Here is a 21595-nt window from a genome sequence, read left to right as displayed (position 1 = left end):
TAATGTTGAATGGAAAGCTGAGTTATACCAAAACTCTGCTAAAGCCAACCACTTGCTCCAATTCTTGGGTGAACTATGCACAAAGCAGCGCAAGTACGTCTCTAGACATTAATTAACCCTCTAGGTTTGCCCATCCGTTTGCGGATGATGAGAAGAACTCATTTTCAATTCAACTCCTTGCAGCTTGAATATTTCCTACCAGACTTTACTTGTGAACACCACATCCCGATCCGAGATCAAAGCTTCAGGCATGCCATGGAGTTTGTAGATATGATCAATGTAGAGGTGTGATATTGTTTGAGCTGAGTACGGATGAGAGACTGGCAGAAAATGTGCATATTTAGAGAATGTATCCACTACCACCAAATTGCGGTCAAATCTCCCTGATTGTGGCAGCCTTCCAATGAAATCCATTTCTTTGTACATCTTTGAGCTGATTGTGGCAGCCTTAAAAAAATGAGTTGTTTTCGATGCAGTGCAGCTTAGACGCTCACTGAAGACATGCAGCTCGCCCGCGAGTGGCTCGTGGTCCGCGCAGTTTCGGCAAAGGGTGTTTGCAGGACTGGCGCATGTACTGCCGGCGAGCCGGCAATGCATCCATGCAAGTTTTTTTGTTTCTTTGTACATCTCGGTGGTGTGGTACTGTGCACCTCCAGCAGTTCACCTCGTGTGTGTGTGTGTGTGTGCAGTCCGCTCTGTTGCCGTGATTTGGTTGTTGTTGACTGTGTATGGATGTAGGACAGGGTGAAGCGATGTGTGCGGTTTAGCCTCGCGAGTCTTGCAGTTCCGCAACCACTATGAAGCAGTTCTGTTCACCATGGCCATTTGGTTTGTGTTGTTCGTTCGGTCTTGCTATTTTTTATTCTTTTTGATTCATGGCTTGTTATGTAAAACTTGCATAGTCTGTTTTGCAATTGTTGGAAATACAAATATAGTTCGTTCTGCCAAACTATGTGGTTCATTATAAGAATTGAAAAAGAGAAAGTATTGTGTGACAAAAATATTTTGGCTAATGATGCAGCTCATTATATATGCTTTTGTGGTTTGCTCCATTAAAGAAAAACGGTAAGGCAGCTCATTCTTAATAGTGTTGGGGTTCACTTACGCCCGCCCATTGTAGTTCACTTGATTCTTATTAGGAACATGTGAAAAGAAGCTCGCTTTTTATTAGATGTAGTTCACTCGTTCAGTCCCATGCGGTCCAGTCGACCGGTCTACGCCCGTAAAAAGAATACTAAGTATGAAAGAAGACAACAAAAAGTCATGTGCGTCACTTTCGGTATTGTCGCAGTTCATTTTTGATAGTATTGTGGTTCACTAACGACCAATGTGAAATAGAAAAGTTATGAAAACTAAAAACAAAATGTAATGCGGTTCCCTTTCGATAGTGTTGCAGTTCAGTTGCCCACATCTCTGCGGTCCACTCTCCATAAAAAGTTAGAAAAAAGGATGAAAAGAAACCATCAAATTCACTTGCCCCTCTGATGTAGTGCGGTTTTCACTTTCATGCATTGTGTTTTTCTGTCTGAAGCAGTGCGGTTTTCTGCATGATGCAGTACACACGTTGATTTGGTGTCGTGAAAACACAGTGTCCGCGCTTTGGTAATTTCAAAACTGCTCTTAAACCGTAAGGAATTAGAGAGAGTGTTCTACATAAAAAAGTTGTGTCACGTCGATATCTTTCCAATGGTGTATCGTTTGAATCATTCCAACAAGCGGTTTGTCAAAAATCGGGAAAAAATGGCCGCTGCCAATCCTCGACCTTCCCACCATTTTCAAAATTAATTTAATACCGTAAGGAATCTCAAAAATATCTCTACATATGAAAGTTGTGCCTCATCCATAGCTTTCCAACAGCGTATCACATGCCTCGTTCGGACAAACGGTTAAAAAACTGGAGCAAAAACAGTATCGAAAAATTGCAAAAAAATTGAAAAACTGAATTCCGCAATTTAGTAAATTGGAAACTGCTCTTAAACCGTAACAAATTAGAGAAATTATTATATATGAAAAAGTTGTGCCTTGAAGATATCTTTCCAACGGCGTATAATTTGCTTCATTCTGACAAGTGGTTTAGAAAAAATGCCAAAATACACTCGCTGCCACTTGTCGGGCGCTGCACCATTTTTGAAACTGCTCTTAAACCGTGAGGAATCTCGAAACAATTTCTACATGAAGAAGTTGCGACTAATCCATAGGTTTTCATTGGTATATTAGACGCCTCGTTCCGACAAACGGTTTAAAAACTAGAGCGAAAACAGTACCGAAAAATCTGCATGAAGTTCTTTGTGACGGGAAGTGCGCTCGCCTCACTACTGAAGTGCTCTTGCTGCAATAATGACGTGCACTTCTGTTGAGCATGCAGTTCAGAAGTGTTAGAAGAATAACTATTCTGCTAATATTAGCAAACCGTTTGCAAAAAAATGCGGAAATATGTTTCGCCTAGAATTTCACCGTTTTTCAAATTATTTTTAAATCATACAGAATTTGAAAAAACATTACATATATGGAAGAAGTGTATTTTCATCAGCATTCCAATGCCATCTTATTTGCTGAATTCGGACAAACCGTTTGAAAATGAAGTCCAAAATACGATTCACGTTTTCGGTTTTGAAAAAAAGATTTTTTTCAAAACTGCTCTTAAACCATAATTTTTTTGCAAAAACAAATTATATGATTGTCATGTAGATGTCAAGAGCTTTTCAACGATATATTACACGCCTCGTTTCGACAAAAAATTTACCAAAAAATTGAACTAAAGAAGACGATTTTCAACGGAAAATGAAAGCGTTAGTTCAAACCGCTCGAATTCATCAGTTCAACCCCTCGAATTCATCATTTCAAGTAGGGTAACAGAATATTCTATTACGCGAAACAGAATTGCCCATATATATATATATATATATATATATATATATAGGTGGGTCTATTATGATAACACCCCTTAAGAATCTTATTCTAATAACACCAGCCTTATTCTGCACATCCCCCACCAGATCGCCGCCGCCACTCCCCTCCCCGCCTTCTACCGCGGTAGCGCCCTGGGAGCGCCGCCGCCCCTCCCCTCCCCGCCTTCTACCGCGGCAGCGGCCTGGGAGCACCGCCGCCCCTCCCCTCCAGGCCTTCTTCCGCCACGGCGGTCTGGGAGCGCCGCCGCCCCTCTACTCCCGGCCTTCTTCCGCGGCGGCGGCCTGGGAGCGATGTCGCCCCTCCCCTCCCTGCTTTCTCCCGTGGCGGTGGCCTGGGAGCGCCACCGCCTCTCCCGTCACGGCCTTCTTCCGCGGTGGCAACCGGCAGTGACGCCACTCCTTCGCTCCCGGCCTTCTTCCATGGCAGCGGCCAAGCAGCGATGCCGCCCGTCGCCACTCGGCCTTCTTCCGCGGCAGCACCCGAGCAACACCTTCCCCGCTGTAGCACCGCCGCCGAACTCCTCCGGGCCTTCAATTAGCTCTACTTCATCAGATGTGGATTGGTGCTGCCTCGACATCAAACCAATTCGAGCAAGGAGGACTGTGCGCAAGGTTCCTTCAACCACGGCAGCTTCTTGGAATATGTCTGCAGCGATCTTCAGAGAAAATCCTCCGTCACCACTCACCTTGAGTAACGTCCAGACCGTTCATGAACTTCTGAAGGGCAAGTGGACTGCACGGGTGAACGCAAAAGTTCTACAGACGGACGAGAGGGGAACTTCTTCATGGAAACGCAAGAAAGCACTGCAACACGAGGTAAGCAGTTCACTCCCTTAACTATCTCAGTTTTATTATTCCATACAAAGTAGTACAGTACACCTCCAAAAACAATGCAGTGCGGTTGCTTCAGTTCATCGTGGGGAAAAATGCAGTGCACTTGCTCGGTTATGCAGTACGCTTGTATAGGTTCATTACGGATAATGATGTAGTGCGGTTGCTTCAGATCACCTTGCGGGGTGATGCAGTCAGCGTGCAATACTCTGTAGTACCCTTTCAAACACATTGCAGTTCGCATGATTCAGTTCATTTAACCTGACAATGCAGCTCAGTCATTTTGTGTGCAGGAATTGACGTTCAGCAGATACAAAATGGCACGCATAATTGACAGAGTGAGAACAACAACTTTCAGAAGAGTAAAGCTTCTTCTGAAAGAGATACTGGCTGGGTTACCCCTGAGATTCCTCGAGGATTCTTCACGACATTAAACAGGGTGCATGTGACGCCCCCGATTCAATCATACACTAATCATACTCGCAAATGTGTACAATCAAGATCAGGGACTCACGGGAAGATATCACAACACAACTCTAAAAGTAAAATAAGTCATACAAGCATCATAATACAAGCCAGGGGCCTCGAGGGCTCGAATACAAGTGCTCGATCATAGACGAGTCAGCGGAAGCAACAATATCTGAGTACAGACATAAGTTAAACAAGTTGCCATAAGATAGCTAGCACAAACTGGGATACAGATCGAAAGAGGCGTAAGCCTCCTGCCTGGGATCCTCCTAAACTACTCCTGGTCGTCGTCAGCGGCCTGCATGTAGTAGTAGGCACCTCCAGGGTAGTAGGAGTCGTCGTCGTCGACCTTGGCTCCTGGGCTCCAGCATCTCGTTGCCACAACCAGGGAGAAAGGAAAGGGGGAAAAGAGGGAGAAAAGCAACTGTGAGTACTCATCCAAAGTACTCGCAAGCAAGGATCTACACTACATATGTAGGGGTATCTATGTAAAGGGGCAATATCGGTGGAGTGAACTGCAGAATGCCAGAATAAGAGGGGGATAGCTAGTCCTGTCATAGACTACACTTCTGGCAGCCTCCATCTTGCAGCATGTAGAAAAGAGTAGATGGTAAGTTCACCAAGTAGCATCGCATAGCATAATCCTACCCGGCGATCCTCCCCTCGTCGCCCTGTGTGAGAGCGATCACCGGGTTATATCTGGCACTTGGAAGGGTGTGTTTTATTAAGTATCCGGTTCTAGTTGTCATAAGGTCAAGGTACAACTCCAAGTCATCCTGTTACCGAAGATCACGGGATAAACTTCCCTGCAGGGGTGCACCACATTACCCGACACGCTCGATCCCTCTGGCCGGGCACACTTTCCTGGGTCATGTACGGCCTCGGAAGATCAACACGTCGCAGCCCAACCTAGGCTTAACAGAGGGGTCTGGGCCCATCGCCCATTGCACACCTGCATGTTGCGTACGCGGCCGGAAGCAGACCTAGCCTAGCAGGCGTTCCAGTCCAATCCGGCGCGCGCCGCTCAGTCGCTGACGTCAAAACCACGACGCCGGTTGCCCATATCTTGTCCCACGTGGCGGTTAGTGCGTATAAGGTCAATGACCCAACTCAGATCAAATACCAAGATCTCGTTAAGCGTGTTAAGTATCCTTAAACGCCGACCAGGGCCAGGCCCACCTCTCTCCTAGGTGGTCTCAACCTGCCCTGTCGCTCCGCCACAAAGTAACAGTCGGGGGCTGTCGGGAACCCAGGCCCACCTCTACCGGGATGGAGCCACCTGCCCCTTCAGTCGCCATCTCCGAACAGTATCATAAGTAATGTAATAGTATAAGTATATAGCATATGCCCGTGATCACCTCCCGAGTGATCACGGCCCAGTAGTATAGCATGGCAGACGGACAAGAGTGTAGGGCCACTGATGGAACACTAGCATCCTATACTAAGCAGTAGGATAGCAGGTAAGGGTAACAACAATAGCAACAATGATAGGCTATGCATCAGAATAGGATTAACCAAAAGCAGTAACATGCTACACTACTCTAATGCAAGCAGTATAGAGAAGGAATAGGCGATATCTGGTGATCAAGGGGGGGGGCTTGCCTGGTTGCTCTGGCAAGAAGAAGGGGTCGTCGTCGATGTAGTCGATCACAGGGGTATCGACAACGGTCTCGAGGTCTACCGGAAAGAAGTAATGGAGGGGAACACAATAAATAACAGAGCATTCAAAGCATCACAAAGTATAACATGGCAATACGTAGTGCTAGGGTAATCTAACGCAGGGATAGGTGATACCGGCGAAGGGGGGAATCATGCGGGAAAGTATTCCCGGTGTTTCGCGTTTTTGGACAGATGAACCGGAGGGGGAAAGTTGCGAGTTTGCTATGCTAGGGATGTGTGGCGGACAAACGGGCTCTGTATCCGGATTCGTCTCGTCGTTCTGAGCAACTTTCATGTACACAGTTTTTTCATCTGAGCTCCGGTTTATTTTATATGATTTTCTAAAGTTTTAAATTATTTTTAGAATTTCTTTAATTAATTTAATTCAACATTATCCAGAATAGTGTTTGCTGACATTAGCATGACGTCAGCAGTCAACGGAGGTGTTGACTGGTCAACTTGACGCGTGGGCCCACTGGGACCCACATGTCATACACTGTTAGGTTAATTAGGGTTTAGGTTAAACTTATTACTGTTTAATTAAACTAACAGGTTAATTAGATTAATTAAATAGGATTAATTAACTTAATTAATTTAGTTAATTAATTAATTTAATTTAATTTTTTTTTTCTAAAAACTTTTTGGGGCGTGGGCCCCGACTGTGAATGGGCCAAAGGCCATAGCTGTTACGGGCACGGGGGATTCGGGCGCTGGGCGATGCGAGCACCCGACCCAGGAGAGGGTCGAGCACTGCAGATGGGCACCGGCACCGAGCATTGGATGCGGCAGCGATGAGGCCCGGCGGACAGTGCAGGGAAACGGTGGACACGGCCTGTGACGAGAAGCTCTGCGACAGCGTTGGTCGGGGCGAGGCGGAGTGCGGAGCGGTGGCGCGCGGCAAGGCGATGCTCGGGCGGAGGAGCGCGGGGCGGCGGTGAGCTGCAGCAGCAGAGCGGCGGGGGGTGAGAAGAGGCGCGGCGGGGCGCGTGGCATGGATGCGCCAGGGGCGCTCGGCGCACGCAGTCAGAAGCGGCGACCGCTGTGCAGGGGCGTGTCCGGGCGCGGACAGTGGCCAAGGTGCGGCGACAGGGCAGCAGTGGGCGCGGCCAGGGGCTCGGCCTACAGCGACGAAAGTAGGGGAGAAGGAAGGAAGCTCACGGCGGTGCGTAGGGACTAGGCAGCGAGTGACGAGGAGGAGGAAGGGGACGACGGTGTGGCGACGTCCGGCGCGATGAGGTGGCGAGGTGCAGCGGCGGTGAGTGACGGGGCGCGTCGGGGATGGCGGGCACAGCGCCTCGATCCAGATCCAGCGAGGGAGGGGGTTTGAGGACGGAGCGGTCCGGCTGGGAGGTGGTGGACGATCCGGCGAACGGTGGCGAGGGGCGGCGAGGGCGACGATGTGGGCGGGATCGGGCATTGGGGCCCCGATCCAGAATGGATCGAGAGAGAGTGGGGAGTGGGTATTGTGTGCTGGTTAGGGTTAGGTTTCGGTGGGAGGGCAGGGGCCAAAGTAAGCCAGTAGGTGGGCGGGCCTGGCTGGGCCGGTGTGCTGGTCGGCTGGGCCGTTTGGCCCAATTGGCTAGGGGGGTGTCCTTTTTTCTAATTAATTTTTTCTTTTAACTTTTTTGTTTTCTTTTTAGTCTCCGCTCGGTATTTATTTGACCAGCAAAACAATTTAGTTGCATATGAAACCTGTCACACAAATACTTGGTAATATTTTGCTGCTGTTCTCTAAGTTTGAGATTATTTTGAAATGTTTAAAATTTGGTTTGAATGTAAATGGTCCACTTAATTGTTGTTGGTCTAATTTAAAAATGGGTTAATGGCATTTTATTAACTCATTAATGTTGGTCCCTGCATGACAATTTAGTAGTGATTATTTGCAACCAAAATAACATTTTAGTTTTACTGTTTGAAGGCTTTTGATGTTTGCCTTTATTTTGAATTTGAATTTTGAATCGGTTTTGAATTAACGCGAGATTATAAACAGTAACCGAGGTGACATGGCATCATTAGCGTAGGTTCACTATAGCTTAATTATCCGGGCGTCACAATGCAGTACTCTCCGGAAGAGGATTTTTTCCAGGAAGAAGAGGTAGTCGAAGATGACGATGATGTCACATTCGTCTGGGAGGGCACTCACCGACGGGATGATGAAGATGATGACGGTGAAGATGAGCCAATAACAGTTCTCAACCTAGAGCATAAGCACAAGTTCACTATGTTTGGACAGCATGTCCAAACAGACAATGATGATGCAGTTGAACACGATGTTGCAGCAGATGATGATTATGACTATGATGATGTGCCACCGCTCCAAAATTTTCAAACCAATCCACTGAGACATCGTCACAAGACTGGATTACCACCACATCCACCCGCTGCACCCCAAAATAGAGCTCAGCGTCCACCTGCTGCACCGAAAAACAGAGCTCCAAGCAGACCTGCTGCATCAACTTCGACACTGCGACCACCAACGGTGCCTCGGTCAAAAGTCGACGGCAGGTACAAATCCTCCTCACTATTGCCGCCGCGAGATCCTCAACTACACAGATCTGCTATAACCCCACCATGTCCAATACAACCCAGTGAGCTGCAAACACCATCAGTGAACGACTCTACACACATGTAAGTTTATGTTCTGAAAAAATAATTATAGTTGCAGTCCATTGAGATAACATTGCAGTGCACACTGATATTTGTTGTGAGGTTTGACCTAACATCTAATACATTGGATTCTTCTAAAAACTTAGGAACACTGCAATGCTTTATTAAACTCGTATGCACTCCTCGTATTTAAAAAACAGAATAGAACAAATTATCTCATAGAGCATTGCACTTAATGCAGGATAAAAACATGTCGCTGAACCTCATACCTACCGCTGGAATGAAGTTCACCACGTACGACAAGGCATGGGACTTTTACAACAATTATGCAAGATGTGCACCGTTTGGCATACGCAAGAGGGCAAAACACAGGACAAATGCCTACATTGTCTGCTCAAGAGAAGGGACGTACAAGCAGACTGTGTCAGATTATCACCGGAAATGTCAGAAGACATCAAAAAGGATTGACTGCAAGGCAAAGATTAGAGTCAAAAAGAGGAAGGATGGCAAATTTGTGATAGAAATGGTTGAACTCAACCACAATCACAAGATGCTGGAAAGCCCCGGGATGCTTTTGCACATGCGATCCCACAAAAAAGACGATCCTTTGATAGACCAGTTAGTGAAAGACATGCAACTGGACAACTAGACGCACGCTGAGATGATGTCAACGCTGTCGCGTATGTCCAATGGTCTCCAGTACATGGGACATACTAGCCGCGACTGGGTAAACAAGTAAGCACATCACAAAGCATATCACTTGAGCATTCTGTCGGTAATTATTTCCAGTTTGATGAGATGAGTTTGCATTGCGTTTGAAAATGCAGGAAACAAAAGTTTGCCAGAGAAGAGTCCCAAGATGACGTCAAGAAACTTCTGGATTTCTTCGAGAAGATGCAGAACATAAACCCAGAGTTCTTCTATGATTATGAAGTTGATGTAGATAACCATGTAAGAAACGTCTTTTGGCCAACGCAAGTTGCAAAGGATCGTATGAAGATTTTGGAGACTGCGTTACATTTGACATGACATATAAAACTAACAAATTCCACATGCCGCTGAGAGTCTTCATGGGAGTGAACCATCATCTACAGAGCACCGTATTTGCTGTTGCCCTCGTGTGATATGAAACAATACCATCGTTCAAGTGGGTTTTCAAAACATTTCTGAGGTGTATGAACAACAAGCCGCCAGTCTGCATGCTCACAGGTACAAAAAAACAACACATGTATACTTACGTTTGTTTGGTACACTTATATTTCTTCCATCTATCTTACACACACACACAAACAACTTAATAAAAAACACTATTTCTAACTTCTCAGACCAGTGTTCTTCGATGAAGGCAGCATTAAAAACTATCCTCCCAGATACACTACATAAGTTGTGTCGGTGGCATGTCATGAAGAAGTACAAAGATCACCTCGCCTTGTTGTATAAGGCGCACGAGAAACTCAAGGATGACCTCAATGCGGTGCTGAACCACCCACTAATGCCGTCAGAATTTGAACAAGCATGGAAGGACCTCATTCAGAGATACAACTTGCAAAACAACGAAGTGATGAATTCGCTGTGGGATGACAGGCACGAGTGGATCTCGGCTTACTACAAGGAAATTTTCTATGCTCGGATGACTTCCATGCAGAGAAGCGAGAGCATGAACTGCATACTGAAGAAAAACTTTGTCAAAGTGAAGCATGATCTCCATCTCTTTGCTCAGCAGGTGGACAAATGCATTCAGACCAGGAAGGTCGTCGAGCAGGCAGAGACTGTAGCAAATGAGGTAAACAAAATGTCCATCAAAAACTGCTAAAGTATAACTACAAAAAAACATTTCTCTGGTTCGCAACAGTGCATTTCTGATCATGCAATCAGAGGTAAAGACAACAACCCAGTTTGGGTTTGAAGTTTAGCTATCAAAAGTGTATACAAGGGGAGTGTTTGCAGATTTCAAATAAACACTCTACCATAGCACTGCATTCAGAGCAGAACGGTGCCCTGAGAACCCGACAAAGTATCTCGTACACCACTACAACAGATCAGATGCATTTGACTGGGCAAGGCATAATTTCCAAGTGGTCGCCGATGAACAGAAAGGTGTCTACGAATGTGAGTGCAAACTCTGGACACACACAGGTGCGACTCCTAGCAAAAAAAAATCTAGTTTCTGATAGTCATGCACGAAAGCTCACTTACTGAACTTTAAAATTCCAGATGCATGAGTAATTCACAAAACCAAATGAAGTTCACTTCTTTAAAATGAACAAATAACGGAAAAAAATATGTGTTTATTAATTTCATGAAGTTCACTTACAAAACAAAGAAATCATGTGTTGTCTGCAGGGCTCTTTTGCGTCCATGTGTTATGCATGCTTTCTCATTTGAGAGTACTCAAGATTCCTGAGGTGTACATCATGAAAAGATACACCCGTAATGCAAGATCAAATGCAAAGTTTGACAGGAGAGACTACGAACAAACAACACCAGATGGAAGCTCGCTTTTTTGCCGTAGAAAATTGCTGACAGAAACAACAATGGACCTTGCAAACAGAGCGACAAGCCCGACGCTGGGTGCCACAGAGCGTTGTCTGGTATGAGGGCACTGATCGAGGAAGTTGATGTGCTCAATGAAGAAGAAGAAGCAGAAGCAAAACTAACGCAAGTAGAGAAATCCCAGGATGACAATAATGTCGAGCAAGTAGAAAATACCCAACACAACGCAACTGGTGTTGTCAAAAAAGAAAAAATTCTTCCACCTCCTATTTTTCAAACACAAGAGGAAGGAAGAAAGGGGCGATGCAACCCAGAAAAAGGTTGCATGCAAGGAGAAAAATGATGACAAAAACAGTAAGCCACAGCCTGAGCTGGATAGTGATGGTCACCCACTGGGAATAAGAAGGTGCAAGACATGTAATGAAATCAGCGGCCACAATTCTAGGACATGTACAAAAAGACATGAACATGAAAACCGAGGACATGGCGATGCACAACCAAACAGAAATTCCACTCACAACACTAAGAAATGGACGAAACCGAGACGCTGTAGCATCTGCAAAAAGAGGAAGAGACACAATTCAAGAACCTGCCCCAAAAGAACAAGATCATAAAACGAGGAAGACGAAGAAGATGAAATCTAAGAAGAAGATGGTGACACAACTGAAGAAGAAATGGCTTATGAAGAAGGAGATGAAGAAGAGGAGGAAGAAGAAGAGAGTGAAGAGGACGAAGAACATGAAGAAACTGAAGAAGGAGTGGCTTATGAAGAAGCAGATGAAGAAGAGGAGGAAGAGGAAGAAGAGAGTGAAGAGAGTGAAGAGGATGAAGAACATGAAGAAACAATGCCCACAAGACCACCACAAGGGAATGCTGCTATACAGAAACAACCGAGAAGGACACCACGTTCAAAAAACAAGGTAGGAGCACGAAAGGATGCAGTTCACGGCGCTGGAAAACGAAATCCGCCATCAACGATCACGCGAGGAGCAAAGAAGGATGTAGTTCACAGCACTGGAAGACGAAAGCCGCCATCAATCAGCACGCGGGGAGCAAAGAAGGATGCAGTTCACAGAGCTGAAAAACAAAAGCCGCCATCAACCAGCACGCGAGGGGCTACAAACACAATGGTGCGGAGACAAGAACCAGCAACACCGCCACGGAAAACAAAAGAAAGTGCGACATTAGACACGCACCAGTCACCGTGAAGAAGCAACAGGTTAACGACCAAATAGATGAACTTCAATAAATTAATCATATACATAGCAGTTTTCTTATCTGTACGACTTATTTATCAGTTTAAATTTTGTGTAAACACAAATTTCCAGCTGACTATGAGTTATTCAACTAAACCATGTAAAAGAGAAATGGTGTATAGAGTATACCATATATATAGCAGTCTACAGTAAACATTGACACATTTTGATCCACAACCCATGAAAAAATGCAGTTAGCTCACTGGCAGCACGAAGTTCTGAATAATAATTGAAGTTGTTTAGATCACAAAAGTACTTATTACAAAACACATCAAAAGATGAAGCGTTCGGCACGCAAAAGAACTTATTACAAATCATCCTCATAACCTTAACCAATCACGTCAAACGTGATTCTAACCATACGATCCTCAAGTTTAAAGAAGTTGAGGACAACAACTTGCTCAGACTTCAGGCCACTATCAATGACAAATTCCTTCCAGCGTTTCTGCAGACACAGCCGCCCGTCAACGCCTACATGGTACTTGGCTGGTTTCAGGTGTCCATTACCAAGAACAACTTGGAGAATTCCCTTCTTCTTGAGCTGAAGATACCTAACAGCTCGTTGGGGGATTTTCTGCAAAAAGAAAATTAAAACTGTTTGGCGACGATACTAGCAGTACAATTCTCATACTTTGCAGAGACCAGTAAAAACCTACACAACAGTACAGACACGAGCTAGATGAAGTGTACAACAGTCCAACAAGCAGTACAGATTAAACGCAATCTAATACGCTTCTAACTATCATGAAGTTCTTGAGACTACCTGCATGTAGTACACACCGTACAAGCGGGGAAAATTGTGAACACTAGTAGTACTCATCTAATATCTAAGCAGTTCACATATTGTAACCATGCAAACTAAAACACGAGCTCCATGCACACAAGGAAAAAAATAAAAATAAGATATAAGTACACAGTGCAGTACACTTCAATATAACAAAATAAGTGCGTTCCTATAAAAACAAGAAGTTCAGACTAGTATGGAATTATACAAAAAAATAGAAAACACAAAGAAAAAATCAGATCAAGCGAAAAATACCATCTTGGATTGAGTCTCCACATCTGCTGGCGTAAGCAGATGGACAAAAGGTCATGTGCGGCCAAGGCCACGACGAAGCAGGGCGGAATAGAACGCAGCAACGTTGATGTGGCCCATATCCATTCCTTCCGTGAATACTGTGCCATATGCAAGCTGCTCCGCTCGCCCAGCTCGGCACAAGACCTTGCCCCCATGACGAGCACGACGGGCCTGCGAGCAAGCTAAGCAATCGCAGTGCGTCGGCACACCACAACCATGGCCGCAGCAGGAGAGATTCGCGCAGGGGCTTGGAGCCATCGCAAAAAAAAACCTAGAAAAGGAAAAAAATAAAGAGAGGCTGGAGAAAGGAGAGAAGTTGCGGCTAGAGGAGAAATGAACTGCAAAGGAAGGGTAGAAGTTGGGCTACATTTATAGAAGAGGAATGCAAAAATGTCAAAACTGAAAGTTAAAGGGGATTTAATGAAAATTATGTTACCAAGAATGAAGGACAATCAATAAAGGCTTATGTTACCAAAGAAAAAGGACCCAAAAAAGGTGTACTTTGACTGCAGCATTTCCCATGAACTAACCGCAGATCATTAAATAATTATTTATAAAAAATTATAATCCTCATACCATTCTAAATAAAAGTGAATGCAGTTCTCCAAAGTAATATCAGGAAGTTCACAATATGTGTGCATGAAGTGCAGTACATGCTCAAAATGAAGCACAAGAGAAGCACTTTCACGCAGTGCACAATGCAGAATTAGTGCACCTGATGCATTCCTTAAATTTAAGTCATGCAGTCCGCAGCGTTGGTATAAGCAGTCACAACTTTTGCACAGAGAAGGATGCACGCAGTGCAAAATGTGTACACCTGCGGCACAGGACTATGACGAATGCAGTGCACACAGAGCCAACAAAGCAGTGCACACCCGTACACTAGAAAAAGGATACGTAAGAGGAAAAACAATAAAGAAAAATGCTACCCATGCAGTGCACAAAAATGTAGCGCAAACATGTGTAGTGCGAAATGTGTGCACATGCAGTACAGAATCCTGATCAATGCAGTGCACGAATGTTTACTAAGCAGTGCATGCCCCTACAGTTGAAAAAATACTTAAGAGAGAAAATATTTAAAAAAATTGACCACCCAGGTGCAACCGGCCCCAGCCAGTCTCGTAGTAGTTCTACGCCCACAGGAGGCGAGTCGTTCACACATGGGCCCACAGGTCAGAGAGCATAGAGCAGCAAGCGCCGTGTATAAGCACCCAAATAAGTAACCAGAGGAGTTCGATACGGCTACCTCGCCAGCGCTTATAAACAGGTCGAGCGTGCCCTCCACGGGCGAGGTGGGACTAAACATTAGGCCGCACACATAGCTCACCGGGAACCAGCCGCGCTCACAGGCCGACTTGGGCCCACTACATCTTCACTCCCCGAACACAGGCCCAACACACGTTAAACCAGGCCCCGGCCAGTCTCGTAATAGGTCTGCGCCCACAGTAGGCCAGTCGTTCTGAGCTACATTACATGGTGTCGGGCACACATGGGCCCATAGGTCAGAAAATTAAGGGCAGCGAGCGTCGTGTATAAGCGCCCAATCAAGTAACCAGAGGAGTTCGACAGAGATGCCTCGCCAGCGCTTATAAACAGGTCAAGAGCGCTCTCCGCGGGCGAGGTGCGACTAAACATTAGGGCGCACACATAGAGCACCGGCAACCAGCCGTGCTCACAGGCCGACTTGGGCCCAATGCGTCTTACACCCCAACGGACCCAACAAATTCTCACAGCCCAAAACAAACAAGCCCAACGACGCACAACTAGCAAGTAACTCCAGTACGCCCCCACCTAAAAAAAATGCAGTCCACTATGCAGTTCGGTAAGGAACGGAAGATGTGCTGTCAATAAAGCATTGCAGTTCGCTTAGACGATTGTTTTTTCCAGCCAATCAAGAACACTACCACGGCTAGCCCGAGTCAAACCGCCTCCTCCACTTGGCAAATCTTTTCACTCTGCTACAACGGCACAATTCCACGTCACACCCTGGCTTGGTTGACAGGCACACGGGGTGTGACGGATTCGCCTACGCATGCGGTGCCACGGCACGCCGCGTCGCTGCCTGCTCCGGCTCATTCCAGGCTCGGCCTCGCAGGGGGTGGGGAGGGGGGTCACGACCCTGGCTGGGTTGACAGGCGCACGGGGTGTGACGGACTCGCCTACGCATGCGGTGCCGCGGCACGCCGCGTCGCCGCCTGCAACGGCTCGTTCCAGGCTCGGCCTCGCAGGGGTGGGGAGGGGGGTCACGACCCCCTCCCACCCTCTGCTCGGCCTCGCGCTAACGCACGCCGTGCGCTTGGTTGACACGCATAGTGCGGACATTCTGCTTTTCCAACCCTAGGACGCACGCAACCCTAGAGCCACACCCCTAAGATAAACAGGGAGGCGACGGGGTGTGACGGACTGGCCTACGCATGCGGCGCCGCCGGCTCCAGCTCGTTCCAGGCTCGGCCTTGCAGGGGAGTGGGGAGGGGGGTCACGACCCCCCTCCCACCCCCCTGCTCGACCTCACACTAATGCATGCAGTGCGCTTGGTTGACAGGCGCAGTGCAGACATTCTATTTTTCCAACCCTAGGATGCACGCAACCCCAGAGCCACACCCCTGAGATAGACAGGGAGGCGATGGGGTGTGACGGACTCGCCTACGCATGCGGCGCCGAGGCACGCCGCGTGGCTGCCTGCTCCGGCTCGTTCCAGGCTCGGCCTCACGGGGGGTAGGGATGGGGGGTCACGACCCCCCTCCCACCCCTGCTTGGCCTCGCGCTAACGCACATAGTGCGCTTGGTTGACAGGCGCAGTGCGGACATTCTGGTTTTCCAACCCTAGGACGCACGCAACCCCAGAGCCACACCCCTAAGATAGACAAGGAGGCGACGGGGGCTGAAGGACTCGCCTACGCATGTGGTGCCACGGCACGCCACGTCGCCGCCTACTCCGGCTCGTTCCAGGCTCGGCTTCGCAGTAGGGGTGGGGAGGGGGGGTCACGACCCCCCTCCCACCCCCTGCTTGACCTCGCGCTAATGCATGCAGTGCGCTTGGTTGACAGGCGCAGTGCGGACATTCTATTTGTCCAACCCTCGGACGCACGCAACCCTAGAGCCACACCCCTAAGATAGACGGGTAGGCGACGGGGTGTGACGGACTCGCCTACGCATGCGGCGCCGCGGCACGCCGCGTCGCCGCCTGCTCCAGCTCGTTCCAGGCTCGGCCTCACAGGGGGTGGGGAGGGGGGTCACGGGCCCCTCCCACCCCCTGCCTGGCCTCACGCTAACGCATGCAGTGCGCTAAGTACAGGGAATACAGGTGCAATACAAACCTATAAACAACTAAAAAAATGGGGGGCAACCCCCCACCCCACCCTACAGTACAAACAATAAAAAACCAACTGCAGGACGCAACTTTAGACAATGAAGTGCATTTGGTTAGAGAAAGCAATGCAGCATCAAAAAGCATTGCAGTTTCGGGATACACACATGAATACAGGGGCTGCAGCAAGTGCAGCAAAAAAATACAGGTGCAGCACAAACCTGTAGACAAATGCAGTGCTTTTTGTTGGACGAACAAGTTTGGCATCACATGCAATGCAGTTTCTTGGACACGTATGATACGTATAAGCACGACAAAATGCCAGTTCATACAGAACGTAGTCATCAAAAAATAAAAATTATATACATATATATACTGTATGGGTTGTTTATATAAAATACACACACAAATTCGTCCATATACGCTGCTGCAAAAGGCACACAAAACACAACAACAGGAAAAAAAGTCTATTCATACATTATCTACCTTAGACAGCACACAGTACACAACATGAACCCTAGTTCTTTTCCGGACACAGGCTTTTACCTAGGAAAAACAAATGCCAAATGACTGTCACTGCGTCTGCGACTGCGACAGGGAAGTAAGCCCGAGGTTTGCAATCAGATCTCGTAGCTCAGGCGGCATGTCTTCATAATACAACATGTTCAAAGGATTGAACAGCAGCTGGGACATGTACTCCGCCTTCCAATCTTTAACAGCAGGCTGAAAAGAAAAAGAAACAATGTAGACCAGTGATTAAAAAAAGGTTGTCATCAGAAGAAAAAAGTGAAAAAATCAAAAAATAAAGGAGGTAACAAGAAAAGAAGAAACAGAGAAGGTATTACGTCGGATTTGACAATCTTCTCGACTAGACATTGGCCGTCATACAACTGCGTCAACCTCAAAACATAGATTCCGCACTCGTTTGTTCCCTGCGCTGGCACGACCGGGTAAGAGGGCTTCTCTGCCCATTTAACCGAGTCAGTGTGGTTCTTCGATTTATACAATTTTTCACCATAAATCGCCTTCAGTAGCTGAGTCATCCTCCTCATCTGGCAAAAAAAGGAAGCACAAAGTAAAATAACACACGTCACAGACTCAAATAACTATTCAGACGAACCGAAAAAATACAAAATTCTTCTCAACGTCTAGACAGTCCCTCTTTTAAATGCACGTGAGGTCATTTCCTTTTATAACTTTTTTACACAGATATTTTACACAGATTGGGGCTGTGTGAGAAAATGCACTTCTGTCACGCATATGTTGCAGTGCACTATATAAACAAGTGTGGTGCTATGTGTGCTAACATTGCATGTGCAGTTTATAAAAAAATGCAGTAGGAGAAACACCAAAAAGCTTTGCACTTGGGTAGAAAAAATGACATACCACTTCAGTTCAATTTGAGTGGTAGTCAGTCCTGCGCCACTTTGTCGTGACATCAGGATGGCCAGTATACTTCCTAGTGTCATGGATATCAATCGTCTAGCGATGCTGGTTCATCGTCTATAAGGAATAATGACCATCCTTGGAGCGCGGCATCATAATCTGTTCACATAAAAAAACAAAAATGAAATGAAAAGTTCGTTCGACACGTAGCACTAGGACCACTGTTCCAAAAATAACTATTAAAATAAATGCAACAAACCAGAAAATAAATGACGGAAAATAATGGACTTACCAGTTTTGCGTCCAACAGATTTTCGTCGCCGCTCAGAAAAACCTTGAACTGCTTAACTGCATCTTCTAAAACAAACGGGCTGTGCACAACTGGCAACACATGGTTTAATTCATCATCTCTCGTCACAAAGGTTTCCATTCGCAGAACATACTGCACAGAAAAAGAACAAAAATAGGACATGAAAAACAGGATAAAACACGCATGCACGCATGGACATGAAAAAACCAGTACAAGAGAAAAAATGACAGCACACGTTTACCGTGATAAATAAAGGTGAAAGTAGCACACGTTCACCCGAACCATAAACTAAACCCAATTCAGGGTCTTGCTTCCAGTACTTGATGACAAAATCCATGAGATACGAGTCCATTAAAGCTCCTTTGCCAAATGTATTATAGATATAGTCAACATTGTAATTGTCGACATCACCAAAAGGACTATTCACCATAAAGAACGCGTTCCTGTAGTAAACATGCACAGATGGGATCAGTAAAACTAAAATTAAAAACAAAACACACAAAAAGGATGAAGGGCAGACACATAAAACTTAATCGTGGTATTTGGTTACAAAATCTTTGCTGAGAACGAGATCCTTTATTTTCCACGCCTCATCAATATATTTGAACCTCGGAGGCTTCAATTTCTCTATAGAGCATCTCAACTTAAAAGCCCTCTCACCCGCCCTCTTGTTCAAAAATACTTCAGGCTCATCCTCAAGAGGACGATTAATTGCTGCACTCCTCCTAGTTACGCGTGGGCATGGCGTAACAAAATCATTATCATCAACATCAAATACATCGTGTGGAGAGCTAGGTCGAGAAACACTTCCACCGTCAGGTCCAGGCGCCACATATGTGTTCAAACCATCTCGAGCCAAAGAACCAGAATTATCTAGAGAGATTTCAATGGCACAATCCTCCATAACCACATCAGAACCCTGGGACTCAAACAGTGACGTACAACCTTCATGAAGCCCCCCATTAAAACCTAAAAACGTGTAGAAAAAACATGGAAACACTCAGCACAAAATACAAAACCAAAAAATGTAATACATCTCAATAATATTAAAAAATGTAGTTCACTAAAGAAGAGAATGCAGCCCACTTGTCTACAACAATGCAACCCGCTTATAAAGAACAATGCAGCTCACTTGCCCCAAAATAAATGCAGCTAAGTTGTCTACAATAAATGAACCTCACTAACACAACAAAAATATAGACATCCATTCTAAATCACGCATTTAACTAAACACACTAGTAAAAAAAGGCCTTAAGAAGCGGAAGCAAGCAGTAGACAAAAAATAAATAAGGGAGATAAAGAAGTTCACTAAAACAACATTTATCTGCAAAAATTAAAAGTGATGTTAAATCGAGGCAATGCTTTCTCGATGTGAGCCAACTATAGAGCACGGCCTTTCTGATGTAGCCAATGTGCTCCACCCCAAACTGAGCAACTCGAGCACCATCCCAAGTCTGCAAGAATTGAAACATATAGAATCCACAATCATGCCTGCAATAAAAGAATAAAAAACATCAGTTTCACAAAAATGAAGAAAACTTGAGCAGTATGGGGGAGAGGGGCTGTACAGAACACACCCATTTGGCTGCATTGGGACAATGACATGTTTCAACACAAATCCATCAAGTGTAGGAGGATTTAGCGGCTCATCAGAACTTGAGCTACCTTCTTTCCATGCACGCTTGATATTTTTAACCATCCTCCTCAAAACCCTGATCATATCAGGGCTGCCAGGTTTATTGAGTGAGTCAAGAAATTCAAACCGCCTTTCTTTCACATTTAAGGAAACTACACAATAATGACCAACGCCATCCCTCGTTCGGCGGATCAAATGTTGCAAACAGGACCTATTCGAAGCACGAAAAATAAATAAAATTATTATAAGAAGAAGAAACAGAACACTATAAAAACAAACACACAAAATATAGTTTTCGACACATAAAAACGTTACTCACACTACTGCAGGATGGTCCAAACGCGACACTACGATCAGAGACCCTTCGAGGAAACTGTGTGTGATGCCATAATCGCAAACGGTGGTGTAAAAAACTGTCAAAAAGGTGCAAAACGTTTGCGATGACAGATGCATCAAACATGGTTCAGAATTTAGTTGCATGTGCGATGCAGGGCATACGGTTCATCTCAATGAACTGTTTGTGATAAGGAGGCACAAAAGAAACGGGCAGCCAGATGAAGGCGTGTGCAATATACAGCATACGGTTCACTGGGATGAACTGTGTGTGATTAGGCAACACAATGGAAACGGTTCAACTGAACAAGATGTGTGTGAAACGCGGAAAACAGGTCCGTAATCTGAAATGTGTGTGAAGACCAATAATAACACATACGATTGCTGCTAATAAGCCGTGTGAATTGCTCTATCTACAGTAGAATAACATGTATATATATAACTGAAATAAACATCCAATTACATAAGTGACTATACAGATCATTCACACACACCTCAATAAACAATTAAATGCATTCTAAAGTAGGAGAAACGATCGTCTAGTCATCTACTTCTTGTGATGCTCCCGCCACTGCTATGTGGCTCGATCCCTCATCTGGGTCAGGAAGAAGACAGTTCCTCATGTCAACGATCCGCATGTACATCTCGTAGCTTGTGTACGCGTCCATGGCCACGTACTTGACATGTTGTTCATCCAGTCTCTTATGCCACACATTGTGTCTGGGTCAGGATGTTTATAACAACAACAAAAAATTAGATTACAACCCACTAACAGAAAAAGTAATCCGATTATACCTTATCAGCTACAACATCTGGAGGGGACGATGCATCAGCCAAGACCTCATCCTTCCCAGAGCCATCGTAGGACTCTTTGTGCACATCACAAGCAGCAACTCCGGTCTACGGGAACGGACGGGAAAGGGCTGCGGGAGCGCAGCGGCAAGGGCTCGCGGAGCGGACGGTAATGCGGAATGCAGGAATAAGGACCTCTTGAGGGCAGCGGTTCCTCGGGCGACGGCGGTTGCTACGGGCGACGGCGGTTTTGCTCGAGGGAGAGATGCCTCGGGAGAAACTGCAAGAGAGGAGAGGGGATTCTTCTCGGTTTCTCTCCCTGTCAGCGGAGCGGTGGGATCGCCTGGGAGGGACACGTAGGAGGCCCGCGTGGTAAAGGATCACATAAAACGGGCCGGCCCAAAAATGGCCCGGCTAAATAAGACAGAGTACATCGAAACGCACATGATGCAGTTCTCTATGAAGAACAATGAAGTTCAGACGGTAAAACAAAATAAAATACATGCAGTTCGTAAAAAAAGTAAAATTCA

At 46.0% G+C, this 21595-nt stretch overlaps 2 protein-coding genes across 2 annotated transcripts; both read left to right on the top strand.

Moving 5' to 3' along the window:
* The first annotated feature begins 8724 nt into the window (after positions 1-8724).
* Positions 8725-9123, top strand: LOC141042786 (protein FAR-RED IMPAIRED RESPONSE 1-like). Its single transcript, XM_073511682.1, has one exon. The coding sequence runs from the start codon at positions 8725-8727 to the stop codon at positions 9121-9123; it is 399 nt and encodes a 132-aa protein (XP_073367783.1).
* Positions 9124-9156: 33 nt separating this feature from the next.
* LOC109740049 (protein FAR1-RELATED SEQUENCE 1-like) lies at positions 9157-10287 on the top strand. Its single transcript, XM_020299090.3, has 3 exons — positions 9157-9209; positions 9302-9425; positions 9820-10287. Exons 1-3 carry the CDS (start codon positions 9157-9159, stop codon positions 10285-10287), a joined length of 645 nt encoding a protein of 214 aa, XP_020154679.3.
* Positions 10288-21595: the final 11308 nt, after the last annotated feature.

The sequence above is a fragment of the Aegilops tauschii genome, chromosome 3 (assembly GCF_002575655.3).
Source record: "Aegilops tauschii subsp. strangulata cultivar AL8/78 chromosome 3, Aet v6.0, whole genome shotgun sequence".
Taxonomy (NCBI): domain Eukaryota; kingdom Viridiplantae; phylum Streptophyta; class Magnoliopsida; order Poales; family Poaceae; genus Aegilops; species Aegilops tauschii.
The sequence above is the reverse complement of the archived record's forward strand: the minus strand, read 5'-3'. Positions and strand labels throughout refer to the sequence as shown.

Bases quoted from the DNA above. Each gene is read 5' to 3' on its own strand.
- LOC141042786 (XM_073511682.1), top strand. From the start codon at position 8,725: ATGTCGCTGAACCTCATACCTACCGCTGGAATGAAGTTCACCACGTAC.
- LOC109740049 (XM_020299090.3), top strand. From the start codon at position 9,157: ATGTCCAATGGTCTCCAGTACATGGGACATACTAGCCGCGACTGGGTA. The intron at 9,210-9,301 runs GTAAGCACATCA...TTGAAAATGCAG, and splicing joins AGCCGCGACTGGGTAAACAA to GAAACAAAAGTTTGCCAGAG. The intron at 9,426-9,819 runs GTAAGAAACGTC...TCTTCGATGAAG, and splicing joins AAGTTGATGTAGATAACCAT to GCAGCATTAAAAACTATCCT.